The sequence below is a fragment of the Taurulus bubalis genome (genome assembly GCF_910589615.1).
Source record: "Taurulus bubalis genome assembly, chromosome: 9".
Taxonomy (NCBI): Eukaryota; Metazoa; Chordata; class Actinopteri; order Perciformes; family Cottidae; genus Taurulus; species Taurulus bubalis.
This window is the reverse complement of record NC_136597.1, coordinates 16533583-16553393: the sequence shown is the minus strand read 5'-3', so window position 1 is coordinate 16553393 and position 19811 is coordinate 16533583. Positions and strand designations below refer to the sequence as shown.

The window sequence follows — 19811 nt, the reverse complement described above, 5'->3', positions numbered from 1 at the left end:
GTAGCGTAGCACAGGGAAGAAATTCGTAGACACCTTTCCAAAACTTTGCATTTCTCCTGTCAGAGGAGGCAGAGCTTTGCGGCTTGGCTTCAAACAATATCTGTAATTCCATGACATTTTGATGAACAAAAGAAGCCTTCAGTTTTCTCTAACTTGCTGATCTTTCAATGGATTTACTCCCCTTTTTGTATAATAGCGTACAAGTACACACAACACAATCTCATAAAGTGATGAGCAAAAGCTCGCGGAAAAAAACACATCCATCACAAAGTTAATCACTGCTTTTAAAGACCTACTCATTGGAATTGTGTCTCCTCTTGGTTTATCCCTGGAGGGAAAAAAAGAAAATGACTTCATGAGCCACAGATATCCAGGATAGCATGTTTTGCAGTGGAAATAGTATGATTTCTCTCCATAATAATTAACACCGGCTCCTCTTCTCTCCCTGTGGCTTGTCGTTGACATTTGGTTCATGCTTGAGTGTCTGCCTAGCTGATTTCAATCTCTTGCATGAAGGTGAGGCTGTGTGTGCGTGTGTGTGTGTGTGTGTGTGTGTGTGTGTGTGTGTGTGTGTGTGTGTGTGTGTGTGTGTGTGTGTGTGTGTGTGTGTGTGTGTGTGTGTGCATAGGGTCCAGTGGCCAGTCTGACAAGGACATTGGTGACAGGGCCTGCCTTCAGCAGATGGGATTAAGCGTCATGAAAATATGGATCAGACATCCACTCAGTCAATCCCGGACCTCCAACAGGTTAGAGGTTGTAAGCCAAACGCTGAAACACAAATGAGTCTTGTCAGTGTGTTTGAGTTCTTTCAAAATTGCATTATGTAAAAGGTTATATCTCACTCGCTTCTGAATACATATTTTGACAATACCCAAATTTATCACAGCGATCTGTATACATTGTGTCTGCAGTGACAGACCATATTGATTTACACTGTGCTGCGAGGATGAAAACACCTCAGAATGGTCACCTCAGCCACTGCTGCAACAAGCCTTATTTTACATTATTACATTATGTATGCAGGCTTGAGTATGGATAATGGATGAATCTAAAGCAAAGCAGTTTAATTACCCACCATCATTCTGTCTCACCTAGCTGCGGAGCACACATCTTATTAGCCATGGTGTAAATAAACATTAATATGCCAGGCTGATAAAGACTGTCCTCCCATTGCAGTTTCTTGGTATATTATCACCATCGCTGCAAAGTACACACATCCAAACTGATCCAGTGGCATGTGCAAACAACGGAGGAGCTGCTGATGCTGGGGCCAGACCATTACAACCACTTCACAGAAAATTATCATTATTGCATCTGGCTGGAGGCCACGCAAGCGCCATCAAAAGATTAAACTGTACACACACTTTCTGCATACATGCATCCTGTATGATATAAAACAGAGAGCCTATGTTTCTTATGTCAGACATATGATCAAACCAAGTGGATCACAACAATCTTTGCAAGTTTGGTTCTTTGTCAGATTTTTTTCTTTTGCATGTTTGGCAGGGCGGCGAGTGGCAGAGGCACAGGGGATGAGGGGTGCCTCTGTGGGCCAACTGGAGGATGGGAGACGGTGGGTATAGATAGAAAGCGTGTAGGTTAACCAGCCACAGGGTATTCTCATCCCTTCAGCAAACGGCTATAGAGAGGAAGCTTCAAGCAAAGAGAGAAGTCAGCATCCAATCCAGCCCTGAGCATCAAATACTGCTGATCTGATAAACTATATAAAAGTCTGGTTAAATGTCTCCAGGCACACTTTTTAACAAACGGGATTGTGACTAGTATCAGACATGATTGATTTAATGTACAATTAATAACAAAGCGTCATAATTTTCCACGCAAGCTGCACCTTATGTGTAAATACTGTATTAAACAGGCTGAGGTTAAGCAGCAGATTCGTAGCTTGCACCAAGTATAACATTCTCATAAATCTTGTTGGCTTCTCAAGATGACAGAAGCTGAACTCTTCAAAGGCATACATTGTGTTGCATGTTACACAAAGCTCTTTTATAAACTTCTTGATAGTTTTTTTTTTTTTTTGGCAGATGGACTGACTGCAGCCAAAACCGAAGCGGGGACAGGCCTTATTCTGCTCTCTTATGTTGTTTCAATTACCAGTCAACTGTACAAAGGAGGCAGCCTGATGGCATGACGAGTGCACAACGCTCTTCTGCCTGTGCTGTTGTCTCAGTTTGAGCCTCATAAAAGGAAACGGGCCTGACGAAGCCAGAGGCGGAGGATCCGGCTCTGCGGTCTGCGCAGAGAAACATCAGCAGAGCTCAATTCTTTAGAAGGAGATGTCCTTCAGTGTGATGCCAGCCCTCCCTGGGGCAGCAGCATAACACACAACCTCGTATTTACCATATACAGGATCTCTTCGTGCCCTTAACGAGCCAGGGTCTCCAGCATCACAGAGACAAAGGCCACACTTTCACTGAAGAAGCTCTGGTTTGGCTGAATTAAATAATGATAATTAAGAAAATATTAATCAAACTCTGGCTCTCTCCGCTCTGCAGCTGTGTAAAGCAAGCGCGTCCTCCAGCTTAGCCTGTAGGAGTTCTCATTTAGAGTATGCTTGCGACCTATAGAGCTGAAGGCAAACACACACACAAACACACACACACACATGCACACACACACAGATGCACAGCACACAATTAAAAGCAGACCTTGGTGGCCCACTACTCTATAATTAAACACCCTTTGGTGCTCTGCACAAAAATTCTGAGCAGGGATCAGATGTGTCAAAGAGGGAGCGAGATGGGAAGGAACGTTCAGACGCTGTCGGTTCTCTCAGTTGCAAGCTCTGTTCAATGCAATAAATTAATAAAAAGCACAAACTAAAACCTTCCCAATGTACAGTTGGTGTGTCTGGCGGGGCGGCAGCAGCTATACAGCTGTACTGTAAAACTTTAATGCTGCTGGGTGCCTGCAGCGCTGCCTGGGCTTTGTCTCTGAGGTGAATGGGGGGAGCGATACACATGTTCAGTCTAACTGGGACAAGTATTAGAAAAAGTAACTGGATTTGTCTGACCTTTCAGAATAAAAGCACCACAACCGAGCAGCTTGACAGCTGGGAATGGTCACTGGTCCTTATCAGTATCTTTGATTATAAAAAAAACTATGTAATCAGACATTCAATCCTTATTAGGTGATTATATGGTATTATTGTTCACCTTTTTGCTTCAGAGTGCTTGTCATTTGGTTCTAGTTGTTGGTAATGGTAATGCTGCCATTCCATCTCCTTCCCAGCATGCTCCGTGTTTGACATTCATGGGGTTAAAGTCCTCTGAATGATGAAGTGCCAGCGTTTGGGACAGTAAATTGCATCGTTTCAATCGAGAAGAGAGTTCCCCTTGGGTTTGTTGGAGGTCCCTACGGGCTGGCCTTGAACAGAACAGCATGTTGTACATCTATATAAAAAAAAAGGGAAAAATATGGGGCTACTTTCCTCTTTATGATGCAAAGATTAATCTGTCACCACACAAATCTCACTCCCTGCTTTGCAAAATACTGTTTTACCTAACTTTACACTATATTTTATTTTTTTATTGCCTATAAACATAAACCATCACAAAAGGCTAATGTTCTCATCAATATTATTACAAAATGATCATAAATCCAGTGCCTTGTTAAAATCTGAAGCCATTTCTCTCCTCAGCTACTCAACCAGTGAAAATATTAGACAGAAGCATTATTTTATCGGGCAATTTCTCCCACAATAATATATGATCTTCTATCATATTTGAGCCACAGTACACCACTTTGTTTTAGATTATTAAGTCCGTGCGCTTTTCCTCACATCCTTTCCTCATCGCTGTATTCAGCATTTCTGATCTTGCCTTTTGGGGACATTTTTTTTTCTTATACTTCAGTAGAAATGCCTTGACAACACTGTGGTGGTTATTTCATCCTGAGAGACCACAAACTAAACAGCAGAAACACACTGTATAGAAGCTTGTTTAGTGGTATGCAAATCATCTTTGCCGGAGGTAAAATTAACATTTTTAATTAAAATATTAGCACCAAACAAACACAGAAAAACACACTAATGATTAAATCATCTTGATGGAACCTCATAGTGGAAGATTTAAATCTTATTTATTTGTATTAGAAGATGCTGTATGGATCATACACAAATGTTTTCTCAAAGTAACACATCTTCAACTTTGTGCAGGTTTTAATTTAATTACCATCATTTCAAATACGGTTTTAAAAATAGGCAAACTGCAAAATAGTAATATTTTCACCCCTTGTGCAAATACAATATATGTTCTTTGGATAGCAGTTTCATGTATTTACACTTAATTTACTACCGATAATAATTAGGGGAAAAGATGATATTGGAATGTAAAAAATGTACTTTGAGATCATATATTTTATTATATTCAAAAATTCAAGCTCTCTGCATTTCTTAAGCAAGTATCAGATACCATGAGGCCCGAGACACAGAGGAGCTGGAGCTGTCTGATGCTTTTTGTAGTGCTACTATAGCGCCCTCTAATGGTTATCTATGTTATCAACATACAACAATGTGAGAAAAAGGATGCAAAGACAGTGAGGAACAATACTCTAACAAAGTAACTTTATTGCTGTTTTGATATAAAAAAGTAAGCTTTAATACAGATTCTTCATGTCTCAAGAATTACATTTAAATTGTAATGAATGTTGCATTTAAATGTGTGCAGAAAAAGAAGGATGAGCTTTGGCCACAGAGTTTGCTCCAAGTGAGATATTCATGAGCCAACCTTTCCATTACACCTTTCCAGAGGTGGAAAGTGAGGCCCTTTTGATACTGATGATTCATTTTCACTACTCTGGTCCGCACAGGCCGAGCAGCACCTTCTGGTAGTCTCCCTTGGTGTGTTCCTGCAGAAACAGAGCAGGTTAGAGAGGCTGCAAGACAAAAGAAGGCAGTAAATCAGTAGAAAGGTCAGAGGCAGGCTGAATAATTCACTCACCAGAATAGTCTTCTGCAAAGACTCTCCCAAGTTGGTCTTGTATTCAGAGCAGATCTTTTTCAGGTCCACCTCACAGCGCGACACAATAATTCTGGTCACCATCTTCTCTTTGGCTCCTTTACTCTGAGCAGACAAGCACAAGTCAGCACTTACAAGTTGTGCACGCTTTCAACTTAACTGCAGCAGCTGATGCAACGCTGTTGTAAGAGAACTTCTGCCAACTTTGGATTCTGTGTTCCTGCAGCAAAATTGCACTTTCACAAGCAGATGTACTTCTTACATCTATTCTAAAAGAGAGCGAGAAAAAAGTCTGGCCCTCAAAATAGCCACATTTAAACAAGAAATAGAACGGTGCTGTAACTACCTTCATGGCTTCATTCAGTCTGTTGGCAAAGTACAGCTGTTTGTTTTCAAAGCACTGAACTGGAAGAAAAGGAAAACTGAATAAATATCCACAATAACACGTCTTGCATATGACAGATGATTTTCTTTTGTAGATTTAGAAGTGATTTATACAGCAATGCCTAATAAAACATCGTGAATATTTACTTCAGAAATGTATGATATTCATGATATAGGAAAGATGTGTACCTAGCACCAGGAAGGACTTTTGCAAGTCTCCTTTCACTTCCTTCATAATGCTCTCCTGCATGTCGTAGGGGCTGTAACTCTTGTACCTTTGAAACACTAACAAGCACAGGGGAGGAAACAGCAATTTACTGATTGTTAATGAGTATTTTTCACATTTTTAAGAAAAATACAAAATGAACACTTATGTAACAATCCTACCAAACTAAAACAGGCCATCTTACCCTTTTGCAGGTGGGGTACGCTTCTCTCAGACATAATGGAGATCCAAGTCGGCACATCAGTTCCTTTTATCTTCACCCCAGCTTCATAGAGTGCCTAAGTTGAATCAATGAAATACCAACAAAACTACTTTACACTTTGTGGTAGAGAAATCTGGTCACTCCGGTTAAATATCAAGGAACCAAAATGTATCGTTATTGAATTTAGTTACTCACTTTAGTAATTTTAGTAACTTATGAAGAGAGAACTTTTCTATATAATATTCATTTTTTTATTAATTTCATTGGTGAGATACTGAATATTTAAATTGAGGTTTGTCTCCAGATAAAGTGAAAATGGGCAACTTACTCTGGCATCTTCATCAATCTTTTCATAGTCTACCATCGAGGACGCTTCTGCTCTCTTGGTCTGCAGAGAACACAAACTCAGGTCAGCTGAAACCGTCTGCTGTTGTATTAACAATTAATGTCACTGACAAATCTCACCTGCACCAGAGCCAAGAGCAGTTTAGCAAAGTTCCCAGAGGTGTCACCTGCCACGTCTTTCTCAAGCTCCTTCTTGAACACTGAAATATTTTCAAGTTCGACATTTAGCTTTCTCTGTGTAACTAGAGTAATCACATAGCTGTTGAATTTCTGGTTCAAGAACATTTAAGACAATACTTTTGAAAGAGAACCTAGGTTGTAACAGCCTAATAGTGTATGAAAAGCACAACAAGCTATAGGCATTTCATATTACAATGCATTTACAGCCATATGAATGCCTAGGTTGTTTTGAACTTACACTCCTTGTAGACCTTCTTGATCTCCACCAGCTCATTGTTGCTGCGTGAGCACAAAACCTCAATCAGCGTCTCTTCATCTGTTCCTGCACCCTGAAATATTATTATTACTTTTTATACATGGAACTTTAAGACAAACACAATTAAATCTTATATCAGGGTATTGCAAAAAAGCAAGTTCTGTCATTTGTCCAGTAGAGGGCAGTGTGACCTTTACATCGAACCCACTGAATCAGAATCAGAATCAGCTTTAATGACCATGTAAGTTTACACATACATAAAATTTGACTCCGGTTTCGTTTAGCTCTTCGTAATTATGACATACAGTACAATATAGTGTGTGTGTGTATATATATATATATATATATATATATATATATATATATATATATATATATATATAAAACTTTATTTTAATTTTATTTTGTATATATCTTTCATCCCTGTTGCTTCTTTGTATATTTTATCTTGTGTGTTCAATCTGTGTCCTGTACCTTGATGGAGCCTCTGATCACAGAGGCATCGTACTGAGCCGTGCTCTTCATCAACCCAAGGATCACCGTTTCCAGAGAGCCAGAGAGCGCTGCCTTCAGGGCAGAGATCATGTCCTAAAAACACAACAATGTTAGCTAAATGTTACCTCCGTTACCGATTTGAATAGGAATACATGTGAAGCATTTTGGATCGTCTCTCAAGGCCTGCTGTACCTTCTTTGCCCTCCTTTCATACGCAAAAGCAATGTCTCTTCTTTGTGAGTAGGTCCGCTTTGTTAGGACGTCAATGATGGTCTGTTCATCCACTCCTAATGTTAGACACACACAAATTACACATATCAGGTGAGACAAATGGGATGCAAGTAAACTCATACATACATTTGCACAAATACTTCTAACTACTTCTATTAACAACAAAAATAAGAGTTATGGACATTAAATGACTTGGAGAGCCCTGAAGTGGTTTTATGAGCAGATGTATGACATATACATTCACAGAGATCTTTAAAAAACAGAAACACATTCAGGAATTTATTGTGCTAGCCGAGTATTAGACAACTATATTTAACTTTTACAGTAAGAATCTGAGCTGAGAGACATACTGTAGGCTAAAATGGTGAATGCCATATAACAGGTTTGGATTCTTTCGAACATATACTGCATCTGTGGATTTATCTTTAATTACCGTTAGTGTATTTTGAAGAATAGCAATAAACAAGTATAAGAGGGCCTTATGGCAGCAATGCTAGCTTGCCTGCTTTAACACATGATGTGGTCACAAGATATTTTTTCCCCTCAAACCTCATGAGTAAAGAAACATAGAACATATTCTTCATAGCAACAAAATGGTGGACTGTGAGCCTTCAGACTGTAGCCAATGGCTCCCAGCTCTGCCAGCACTGAGGCAGACTTGGAAGTGTTCCCAGCATGGTCAAAACGTTTGAGGCCAGGATGCTGACTCACAAATACCAGCTACTCATCTGTAGAGCGAAGCAGAACCAGGCACAGATTGTTCCCTTTTCAGCAACATGCACAGTATTGCATCTTACCTTTGGTTTTCATAGCAGTCTCTATTCTGGCAGCATCTCTGTCAGGGTCAAAGTCCAAAGCAGGTACCACAGTGGGGTACGTGGGTTCATTAGCCTGAGGATCCAAAGCACATCAGAGTGAGATCAAATTGATACTATCTTTTTAATTATTATATGTACTTAAGGGACCGCATGTATTGTATAAGAGTTTGCATGAATTACATATAAGATATTACCCCAATGTTGAGAGAGAGCTGTCCCAGAAACTCTGATACCATAGCCATTGTGACTGTCCTGGAAAAGGTGATAAGACTGTCAACACGACACAATCATATAATCAAATCTCACTGTAATCCTATCACCAACTCGTCTAAGCTGCATTCAATGGTCTGTGTTTGTTTTGTCTCAAGATATCCTCACTTGAACCCACAAAGGAATTGTCCTCTACACAGAGGCAGAGAAACTGAATTCATTTAAGTTCTTGTTTTTGGTACAACTGTGTCACACACACACAAAAACTAAAAATCACTAAGAGACTTTTTCCATTTCATAAAGTTACTGTATTCCTTAGTTTTCACTGCTTTTCCATATTCACAGTAAAATGGTTCGACACTACTACTGACAATCCCCTCGGTCTTTGAAATCCTTGTTCACTCTGACACACATCCTTAACAGCAATCCCACAGAGACACACCCTGGAAAAAGTGCTACTGTACTCAAGTCTGGTAAAACAACTGAGCACATTCCTGTGCAAGAAAACAGCGCTCACACTAGAGAGCGGGATTCATTCTTACTGAACAAAAACTCAAGAAAATAAAACTACAAAACATGTTTGTACAAACTGAATGGAAATCATGTGGAAATCATTTGCCATGACTGCAAGTTGGGAAATTCCCTAAAACCTCTATGGTGTTAATGTTAAATCTCAGTTACAAATTCAGTTAATCCACATTAAAATGTAGAACTACACAGAACTTACCTAAACTGTCAACGTAGAGATGATGCAGAGATTTGTCCAGGCAACGTTTGAATGCAATGGGTGTGGAGGTTCAACTTTTGACAGAAAAAGACTTCCCCAATTCACCTCCCCTTTCATGCACTCATGACTCCACCCTCACCCCCACACACACGTGTACACACACACAAGACTTTTACAAAAGTTTATTGTTTTAACAAAACATAACGATTAACAACGTATACATGGTTCCAAACAAAAGCAAAATATATTTTTAAAAAAAAAAGGTATATTTTCTATACTCTCAAAGTGCTTCAGCATTCACATATGGTCATGATGTATTTCCAGTATGAAATTATAGATTAAATAAGTGGTCTGGTTTCCTTTCCTTTCCTTAGCAGTGCAGGTCCAGCCCCTCATCGGACTCACCCTATATGAAAATATCGAACCTAAAAGGAATTCTGAACTAGCTTTTTGATGTACTTGTTACGCCTGGCGGCACGTTTCTTTTGATTTTTCTTCTTGTTGCCTCCTGCATTCGATTTTTTCTTTGACTTCTCAGCTCCATGGCTGTTGGACCCATCATTCTCTGTCTGGTAGGATAAAGGAAGGTAAAAGGATTGTAGATTTAAAATTCAGTAGCATCATACCCTCAAATTATTTGTCACTCAGAAGAACTAGGATCTGTGGTAAAGGTTGACAATCCAAATGCTCCTGTTGAAAACTTATTGCGAAATGTTTGCTGTTGCTGTTTGACAAGTTAAAAACAGTGTAAATACCTTTGAGACATTCATTGGATGCCCGTCTAAAATGCCATACAGCAGAGTCTGTATGATTGAGCTGTTGGTCATACTGCTATGCTCTCTATTGTCTCTATTGTCCCTGCTTTTAGTCGTGGGCTTGTTTAGGACAACTATGCAGTAGTGTGCTGGTTCAACCTGTCGGTTACGGAAACGGCTGAGGACTTGGCACTTACTACAACTTATAGAGAGACTGCATGTTATTTATGTTGACGTTTACAGAATCCCTGTGTTTGTGGGTGTGGACTTCGCAGGCATTAACAAATTAACACTTCCTAATAGTCCAACCAATTTATCATCTCTTGCCAGTACTTGTCCGGTCATGACCTCCAGTGCCGTTACATATCTTCACTATGTCATCTATCAACGCAGTAACTATGATGACACAAGTCAAATACACACCTTCATGAAGAGTTTTGGTGGGAAGGTGCAGGGCACACGGCCGTGTTTCTGGTGGAAGGGCAGGACCACAACTGGATCGACAGGTATCCAGGGCACGAGGCCAGATGCTGGGGGCTGGGGGACCGCGCTGTGGAGCTGCTGCAGGTTGTATGCCCCCCGACTCCCTTTCCCATTAGCCGCTTTTAATAAGGTCACAAAGGGTTCCCCAGCCTTGTGCGCAATCAGGTACTGTCCTTCCTCTAACCTACAAAACCAAATAAAGTCATTGTGGGTGTGTTACAGTCAAAACCCACACACTGGAACATGGAGCATTCTTAGTTTACAGCCAAAGGACTGGTATGGAGGAGAAGAGCCTTAAGAAAGCAGACGGTGACACATGTATTGTGTGTCCTTGAGTAATCAATTGTGTAACCCTCCAACACAAATATGAAGGCAAACTAGTGTCATGTTTTTAGCCCGAGGCTGCCCAGACATCTTAAACGGAGCGTGTAGACAGAGAGACAACTCATCTGCAGATGTTGCCCAACTGAACAATAGAGTTAATGAAAAGGTGAAACCTTCTCCAAAAAACGTTTTTACGTATGAATGAATGCGGTTTAAGTGAATGTAAATTCAATTAAACCGCATTCATTTATACATATGCCCTTTTTACACATTGTGTGCTCCCATTAGGACAAAATAATGAAAAACTATGAAGCTGTAAAGTCCGACAATAGGAACATTAATTTCTGCAAAAATTATGTTTTTGTAAAAAGACTTACAAGAGAATACATGCTGCAACTAGAATTACTGCATTGCGGTTGTCTGCATGCGCCAACCAGTTAGTTCATCCATGTCTGTCATCACTTCCTGCTAAACATTTGTGTTAAATTGTCATTATAAGCATTTTAATTCTTGATTTATTAAAAGTATTCTGTGAAGTCATTGTGACCTTTGAGCCACAAAATATAACCAGTTCATAATTGTGTACAAGTGGATGTTAATTTGAAGAAATTCCCTAAGAAAATGGACAGACGTATGTCCAGTTGAACCCAAAACAGAATTATTTGTTGCAGAGGCATTATATAAAAAAAAAAGAAAAGAAGGGAAAATGAGGATGGAGGAGCTCAGCACTAATAAACAAAAAACAAGACAAAGCATGTCTTCAACAACTTACCCAGTTAGCTTTTTCAGTAGGTGGTGCAGTATATTCAGGGACTTTGATGGCCTGTGGATGAAAAAAAAAGATAATCACCAAGCTCTAGTCCCTCTACTTTCAGTCTCTCTACTGTAGTGGTAATCTAAACGTAAACACTAATTCAGATGACAAAACCAGAGGCAATGATAGCTACCTGATGAAAAGGCTTGATTAACTCAAAAATGAATCTCAAGATGCCAACTTCTTAAACGACATAGTCATACAGGGGTGATTAGGCTAATCCTAATCGTCTGCACACATCTGTTGTGAGGACACTCACTTGAAGCCACAAGAGATGTTCTGTTTCCAGTCGTCAGGCAGCTTTCTCAACAGCGCTACTTTTGATGTGTGCGCATTGATGTGAGCTACAGAGATAGAGGAGGGTGGAGAATGGAGGGTGAGAGATGCACAGAGAAAGGAATACGATCTAATGAGCATGCACATCACGAGCTTCACTTCATCATCAATACCATTTCTAGTGCTTACGAAGTAATTAGTCTGTGTTGATTTGCCTGCATTGTTACAACCTTGAGTGGGTGGTAAGAAAAGCTTGTTGGTCTCGTCTCCTTTCATGCCTCCCACTCCAGCATGTAATGTCTGCTTATTTCAAGAGTGCCTTCCTTCAATTATAGAGCCAGCACCCACAGCCATAAATACACCATTGGGGAATGCCTCATGATAGACCACATGATGAACTACAAACCACTTAGCAAAGAAGGACGTCTTTTATCAGTTGTGCCCATTGCATAATGTCACGAAGGGAGATATGATCTGTATTGTTTCACATAGCTGGAATATTACCGTTTCCTCTTTCAAAAAAATCTAGGGTCTCAGATGCCTACTACAGGGTTACACCCACTTTTTGGCAAAAACATTCATAGGGAAGCTGAATATAGGAAACCAGGACAAAAGCTTTTTGTGCTGACAGTGACGCTGATGAGGGATCCTGCTCGTATGTCAACTATGCCAAGAGACTGGAAAGGGTGTAATTCAGAGACAGCTTTTTGCCAGAGCTCTACAATAAATTATAACGCAGGGTAGATGACGTACGTTCCCAGCCAACACCTTCACGAGTCAACACATCAATGAACCTAGTACAGAAAAAGGGTAGAGTCGTTCCCTGAATCTTGAGCTACAGATGAATAAGCAGTACATGCAATTAGACAATATGCATTAAGGAAATTTAACTGGAGTTCAAAACAACATTTAGCTGAGCTCTGCACACCATGTTCTTTCTTAATTCCCCACAATCAAGTGTGGCTGTAGTTATGGCAACAAAATAAACTCATTCACTACACAGTCATGGCAGGATGGTGAGTCATCTAAAGACTATTCCATTGGTTTGTGGGAGGATGTATCATGTGGACTCAACTGAACTCTCTGAACCCTCTTTTATCCACATAAATATTACTTTGACCATTTTCCTTTGGCAGTTATGTTGAAAGATTAAAGGCGGAACACTGGAACTGAGAGCAACGTGGTAACATCTATGTCTTAATGTCCACTGAATTTAGAAAGAAAATTGTTAGAGATGATAAGAGCTTTTGTTTGTTTTACCTATATAGGATACAGTGCTGGAGTGGAGCAAGGTCTCAGTCCACAGCTGGCAAGCCTCACTGCTGCTCAGACACTCAACACCATAATTCAACTGGTACTCCAGCTTGGGTAAGACATGCACTGGCACAAACTATTGGGGAAGAAAACAGAAATAAGGCTGTTGCATATAATAATGTTATACTTATGTGGATTGACACAATTAAATTCTAGAGGGTGAGCATAAACTAACATGCATACCTGGTTTGGGCTGTTTTGGCCAACTTTTCTATTATGGGTCAGTGAGACAGAGCTGCGCACCATGAGCAGCAAATCTTGCAGACTGTAGAGCTTATAGAGCAGGTTGCCTTCCTCTGGAGCCTTGTAATCTTGTTCATCTTCCGCACCAGCCTGTAAATCCTGTGACAGAATTTCTGTGTGGGAGGCAATGATGTACAAAGTTAATTAAGCACATAAACACAACTTAAATCCACTCAATGAAAATCCACTGGAAACTAACTTTTGTGCTCTGTAGTAGTAATGTTGACCACAGATACGTGAGGAGCAGCGCACGCATCTCCATCCTGGTTCTGGTTTCTCTCCAAATATGAGGACACACAGGACTTCACCAGAGACGTTGGATGGGAGTGAACTGAGGGTCCCATACATCGGGAGGGCGAGTTGGTTTCCTGGGATTTGGTGGAGCATTTGGCTGTGTCACCGGGGGAGTTGAACATGGCGGTCTGCATGCGCAGAATGTCTCCCAGCTGGTCACCAGATACCTTGGCTCTTTTAGATGGTCGCCTCTGCTTTGTACCTTTTTGAGGGCACAATGATTCCGGATTCACAGTTACAGACTCAGAGGCGGGGATTATCGGGGGGTCTGCAGAGTGTGATTTGGTCCGTGTGTTAGCTGGAGAGACAGAGTCATCAATGACCAGCTTCTCCTCATCCGAGTCTCCTATAAAAGAACGGTTTTCATCACTTTGTTGAGCAGAGTCCAAACTCATTTGTTCAGTGTTTAGGGCAAGAGCGTCATTCGCAACTGGCTGAGTCGTCTCTTCATTTATGGGACCAGTCACATCTGCCAATGAGGTGTTCATCTCTTCTTGTGAACTGCTACTTGTGTTTACAAGATGCTCACTTGCCTTTTTTTTCTTAGCTAAAGGCGGAGAACCTGGAGCATTTAAACTTTTAACACATGCACTTTGCTCATTCTGCATCTTGGGGGCTTTAATGGAGATTTCCTCTCCAAATGTTTCCAGGTCAGTGAGGTCCACCTCAAAGTCAAGACCATTGTTTCCAGAAGACACTACGTTTCTTTGTGAGTGCTCCTGATTTAGAAACAGAAAACAAAGAATCATTGTTCAGGTGAAAAAAATAAATAATACATGATACCACGTAAAGGAAATATATTTGTGCGACTACATACTGGTAGGAGTTGCTTGTCATCCTCAGGAAGCTCTGTCATTAAATGGAACACATTTTTTATTCCATTCTTCTTGATGGACAGCTTCAAACTCTCCTCATGGTAGATATGCGACCTCTCTCTCACTGTCATTTCAGTCTGCAGAAGGGGTGAGTCTATGTACACAGTCTTCTTCTGACTACTGCCTATAAATAAGATGTGTTAAACAAAGGAAATGTGAAACAGTGCCACCGTGAGGCCATTCAATGTCAACACACACTGTGCTTGATCTCAGATTTCTTTACTGGGGCATTCTTTCACTAACATGACTAAAAATGTCTCAACCCTCAAAAGGAGAATCGATCTTGCAAAATCTTTATATGTACTGCCAATATGAAACGTGTGATGTGGTTTTTACGGTGAATGTAATAATATTGGGTTATATATGTATAGATCCTTATATTTAAAAATGTCATGAACTTAAAAACATTTCATAGCCAATTTGCCATTGCTCTTAAAATTCAAAATCACTCATTGAGAAGAAATGTATAATGTGTCATCTGATAAAAAAAAAGAAAATAATCAAATGTAACTTGACGAAACAGACTTCTGTTTTGTACTACGTTCCCGGTATACATGCTGCTATTTGCATTATTCTCTGGCATTTTTGGCATGATTTGATGACAGAAAGTGAACAGCAACACAAAGAGGAGAGACATGGAGAAAAAAAAGGAAATGTCTGGTTCTTATTAGCATTTTAACTCGTTGGAAGCAATTGGCCCAAGTTTAACCAACTTCCCCTTTACAGCCTGAGTGGCCGAATGGTGATGCTGTACCTTTTCCTGGGTCTAATTTGACCCAAACGGGCAGTTCCCATTGCTCTCCAAAGTCAGGGCCATGGTTGTCCAGAAGCCTGACAAGGGCATCTCGAGTCAGACACACTTCAGGCTCATAATGGGCAGTCAGACTATTGGCATTACTATCAGTGCTGATTTTCTGTGGAGAAAAACAAGATGAGGTCACACTACCAGAACATCTACTCTAGCAGTCAAACACAGGAAACTACATGACGGTCTACAATTAACTCGACTTTGACAGTACTGCGTGTCCCGGCATCTTTCAGAAATACAATTAGCATTGGTTTTGCTGAGCAAGACATGAACACCCTCTGGTGTCTTTTGTGAAAACTGCAAGAGCTAAAATGGATTTAACAATAGACCTGCGGTCATGAATCCCATTCTAGCAGTAAAACATCTTTGTGACTTACTTTATTGGAGTAATTAAAAAAGTGAGACAAATGCTTACAGCGTGCATGTCCTTGGCTTTTTTAGCTGGAGGATTCTCTGATGAAACACTCTGATAATCCGATGCAAGCTGTGCATCAGCAGGCACCATCTTGTGGTCTGTAATATCCACGTTGCCCTGGAGAAATAAAGGGTACAAATATGGAAATAGAGGAAGTGAATCAACACACGAAAGACTGATTCTGCAATTCGACACTTAAAATTGTAAAGGTTGAATAGAAAACTGGACAACATATTTATGAAGTGGTTATACACCATATCTGGAAAAGGAACATCTATTGTGTGCACTTCAAAAGTAGATTACCATGATCAGCAGCTGTTTCTCAAAGGTCAGCTGCAGCCCTGGGTTGAATGTTCCGCCTGTCAAACTAGTCATCTCAAAGATCTGATAGAGCTCAGGAAATGTCTTAATTTGCTCCAAACACCCCCTGAGGAACTCCTGAAAAACAAATTAGGGCTTAATGTTTGAATATATATGAAAATAGATCTGGTGCAATATTTGTGGTATCAGTACCTCGGAATATTGCATGGCTCCCTGTGATATGAAGTTGTAGTCGTCGGCACATATTCTGGCCACATCTTGCAGGTACCTCATGAACTGCATTACTTCATTGTTTACGCGTTCCTTCAAGTTCTGAAGCATAAGAGCACGTAAGTTAAAGAGGGGATGCAACACGGACTGACAGGATTAAAAATACCATTAATGCTCTTACCTGTGGAGGATCTCTTATTTTTTTACTCATCAAAATGCCAAGATACATCTTCTGCTCTTTGCTCGACAAGTTGGACATACAGGGGAGAGGCAGTCTGGGTTCAGGATAAGCAGCAACCGTCTCATTCTCAACCTGCTTGAGCTTTACTCTTGATTTTTTAGTATCCATACTTTCTTTTGCATCTCCAGCAGCATTGTCACCATCACAGATGTCCCAACAGGACTCATCCTTTCTGATGCAACTGTTGTCTTTAAACTCTGCAGCTTTTTTTGTGGAAGGAGAGCAGGAGGTGTTTGCAGACCCACAGCCCTGCTTATTGTACTCTTCTGGACTTTGGCAAAAAAACAACATGTAAGATAAACACTCACTAGTTACACAGAAACAATTAAGCTGAACAGATTCATTACTTAGTTTATTCATTGACATACCTTTGGAGAAAGGCCCATAGTTCTCTGATATTAGGTGCAAGTGAATATTTGTCATAGACATCTCTGGTAAAGAAAGGAGCCTCAGGGACTGGAAGGTCCTCCCTTAAATTAAAATAAGATGACTTATATTAAAAAGGACCTGCATTGTAGCCATACATTCACAACCATTTCTGCACTGCTTTAATACTGTGGACAGACTTCTGTTGGCATGTAAAACAGAAGAATTTAGTTGATGTCTCAGGTGACATTTTTTTCTTCTATTTTCCAAAATATAAGTCTGTGTAAAAGCAATGAGTTTGACACGGAATTAATCTACAGAAGTCAGTGATTTTCAAGTTACAACATCCATTTATTTCTCGTCTTGCTTAGGAGACTAATTAGGCCTCCAACTGAGGATATTGACCATGTCATCATCAATAGAAAGTTAATCTCAAAATGTAAAACATTTAAGCCATTACAGAATGTAAAGTAGCATCAATAATTAATCAACATTCAGTTTTACACAAGACATAATAATACGACTAAGTAACATGTGTCTACATATATATTTTCTTCTTAGTGACAATAATAGCGGTCAAACAAACGCAAATTCAGGGTCACAATGAACGAATGGCAGAAAAGGACACAAAAAATATAAATAAATAAATCATACTGTACACACATTTATTGTATACTGGATGAACATTCAGCAAGCAGCAACTGTAGGCAGGAAGCAATCTTTATTGTTTGCTAAAATGTCTATTATTTATCTAAATTAAATATGACAAAATATGTAATGTAAATGTGTTATGACAGTAAAATCAGAATCAGAATCAGAAAAACTTTATTTATCCCCGAGGGGTAATTAAGAAAATGATAGGATGTCATTTCTAAAATGTTTCATGCAGTTACTTGTAATAACAGAGTAAGTTAACTAAACAAGGCTGGCTCACACAACCTGTTATTTAGTAGTAGTCGACTTGTTACAATCCTGCACACGTGCTACACAGCATCAAGTCAGGTGACGTTAACGTTAGAATGTAAACTTCCTGTTTACACCTTCAAAATACAAGCTAAAACTTAAAGTGATTGCGACGTTGTGATTAGTAAAATACGTTTTATGTTGTTATATGTTATGTTACAACGTTGCGTCCTAAAACAAGAACACAAATACCGAGTGTATAATATATTAGTTATAAGTTAGTTAATTTCGGTCGATTAAAAAACTTTAACTTTATTGTGAAAGGTAACTTCTGGGCACATTAAATAGTTTGACCATGCTTACCTTAGTATTATGAGCTCTCTCGTTAGTTTTCCCAGGTACATACCCGTGTTTTGAATAGAAGCACGTTAACGAATAATAACTACAATACAGTAACACACCGTCTTTTAATATGCAAGTAATTTAGTGAACATTTTGGTTCGTAGCTGCCAGTCAGTCACTCCACAACACTGGGGCGCTAACGAGCTTTTTAGCTAACATTAGCCCAAAGTTAACTTAGGTTGCCTGAATTGTCACAACTTCTACCAATATGATAGTCTGCATATTGCAGTGAAACTATTACTCACCATACCAGCTCCATTATGGTCAGTACTAACAGGCGGTCCTAAAGAATGACAGCGTTGACTGTAAATATATAGTAAGCCAGCTAGCAAACGTTTGACAGACGACCTTCTTCGTCTGGTGAAATGATGTTGACATAAAGCGCTTTGTATGCTTTGCTGCCCCCTCCGGACATTGACTGTAGTATGTTTACCATGCATTTAAACCTATGATTTAAACTCAAACCTCCTTTGTACCTTGACTAAGGTGTACAATCACCGTCCTCTATCTAGGTCTGCGGGACATTATTATTAATTCATTATTATTAATTCAGCACGTTTTGCTGCAGCCATTTGCTTGTCTGTAAAATCTGAAGTGATTTCCGGCTTCAGTGCAGACACTTTCTAAACAGACTTGATCTCTTACATTTTCCACCCTTAATGCTCATATCAATACCTGGCTCAGGCATCTACCATGGGGTACATCAACCATTATTTTACTTTATATTATATTCATAATATAATAAATAAATATAAAGCTTCAGAAACATAGCTTAATGGGTATCGTCTGTACACATATGGCTCAAAACCTCCTACTGGTCTTGCTTTTCTTTTGCATTAGGGCCAACGATAAAATGTAGACATCTTTGCAAATATTTTAAGCAATGATTCGTGTCAATTCTGAATTATTTGCACGTGTTTCATATTGCAGTTAATTTTGCTTGATCAAAATGCCCAAGGTTAGATAGGAAAATGAGATGCAACATAAAAATTCCTTGCAGGGAATATTACTTTCATATTTCTGTCATTGGAAATAATTGCTCAGTCTCATTAATCAACACATTTTGACTGATGCAACTCATGCAACAATAACATTGTCTGAATTTAAATTTGATAAATGTGATGACCACAATTAAGTTCTCATATTGGTAAAATAGTGTTGCATCATAACCCATAGATGTATTTATATATATGTATAGTTAAATTCTTAGATCAACAAAAAATGTTGTTGACTGGTTATAGTTATTTGTTTAGTGTGTAGTTAAATGCCATACTTTTATCCAGATTTCCATTGCCAGTTGCACAAATGTAGATGCAATTCTGAAACAAATTTATTTATATTTGTTCATAGAATTTGGCAAATATGTTCCATTGGTGAGACTACCACCTCTTATTAAATATTGAAATACTAAGTCAAACAGTTAGGCCCGATAAAATAATTGTGAATAAAAAATATACAATTTGATTAATTTGGTTGAAAAAAAAAAAGTGTGAGCCAAAGAGAGAGCAGACAACAGAGACAGATAAATAGTCAGGAAATAGAAGCCCATTACAAGCGGTAAATTTTATTATGGGATAACAGCACATAAAGCACATCTAAAATCGATGTGTCCAATGCACTTTTAATAAAGGTAATATTAAAGGTACAGTTTCTAAGTACAATATAACAACATTCATATTAGAATGAAAAGTATTTAAAAGACAACATTAAATTT

At 39.3% G+C, this 19811-nt stretch overlaps 2 protein-coding genes across 2 annotated transcripts; both read right to left on the bottom strand.

The window, feature by feature from the left end:
• Nucleotides 1-4563: 4563 nt before the first annotated feature.
• LOC306741373 (annexin A2-like) lies at nucleotides 4564-9122 on the bottom strand. The gene is made up of 13 exons (XM_079223653.1): nucleotides 9054-9122; nucleotides 8311-8368; nucleotides 8096-8189; nucleotides 7260-7354; nucleotides 7047-7160; nucleotides 6555-6645; nucleotides 6257-6336; nucleotides 6120-6179; nucleotides 5774-5867; nucleotides 5553-5648; nucleotides 5326-5384; nucleotides 4962-5084; nucleotides 4564-4869 (listed from the first exon to the last, which is right to left on the bottom strand). The coding sequence occupies exons 2-13, from the start codon at nucleotides 8356-8358 to the stop codon at nucleotides 4813-4815; spliced, it is 1011 nt and encodes a 336-aa protein (XP_079079779.1). The 5' UTR covers nucleotides 8359-8368; nucleotides 9054-9122; the 3' UTR covers nucleotides 4564-4812.
• A 163-nt stretch (nucleotides 9123-9285) lies between these two features.
• ice2 (interactor of little elongator complex ELL subunit 2) lies at nucleotides 9286-18082 on the bottom strand. Its single transcript, XM_079223910.1, has 16 exons — nucleotides 18059-18082; nucleotides 17456-17493; nucleotides 16795-16896; nucleotides 16367-16697; nucleotides 16168-16287; nucleotides 15958-16092; nucleotides 15655-15771; nucleotides 15186-15345; nucleotides 14374-14555; nucleotides 13462-14275; nucleotides 13203-13375; nucleotides 12966-13095; nucleotides 11689-11773; nucleotides 11388-11438; nucleotides 10232-10475; nucleotides 9286-9622 (listed from the first exon to the last, which is right to left on the bottom strand). Coding segments are annotated over exons 2-16 (2790 nt in total). The 5' UTR covers nucleotides 17458-17493; nucleotides 18059-18082; the 3' UTR covers nucleotides 9286-9478.
• Between the last annotated feature and the right edge of the window lie 1729 nt (nucleotides 18083-19811).

Bases quoted from the DNA above. Each gene is read 5' to 3' on its own strand.
- ice2 (XM_079223910.1), bottom strand. The intron at 15,772-15,957 runs GTAATCTACTTT...TTATTTCTCCAG, and splicing joins AGAAACAGCTGCTGATCATG to GGCAACGTGGATATTACAGA. The intron at 15,346-15,654 runs GTAAGCATTTGT...TTTTCTCCACAG, and splicing joins AAGCCAAGGACATGCACGCT to AAAATCAGCACTGATAGTAA.
- LOC306741373 (XM_079223653.1), bottom strand. From the start codon at position 8,358: ATGGCTATGGTATCAGAGTTTCTGGGACAGCTCTCTCTCAACATTGGG. The intron at 8,190-8,310 runs GTAATATCTTAT...TTGGATCCTCAG, and splicing joins AGCTCTCTCTCAACATTGGG to GCTAATGAACCCACGTACCC. The intron at 7,161-7,259 runs GTACAGCAGGCC...TTGTGTTTTTAG, and splicing joins ATGAAAGGAGGGCAAAGAAG to GACATGATCTCTGCCCTGAA.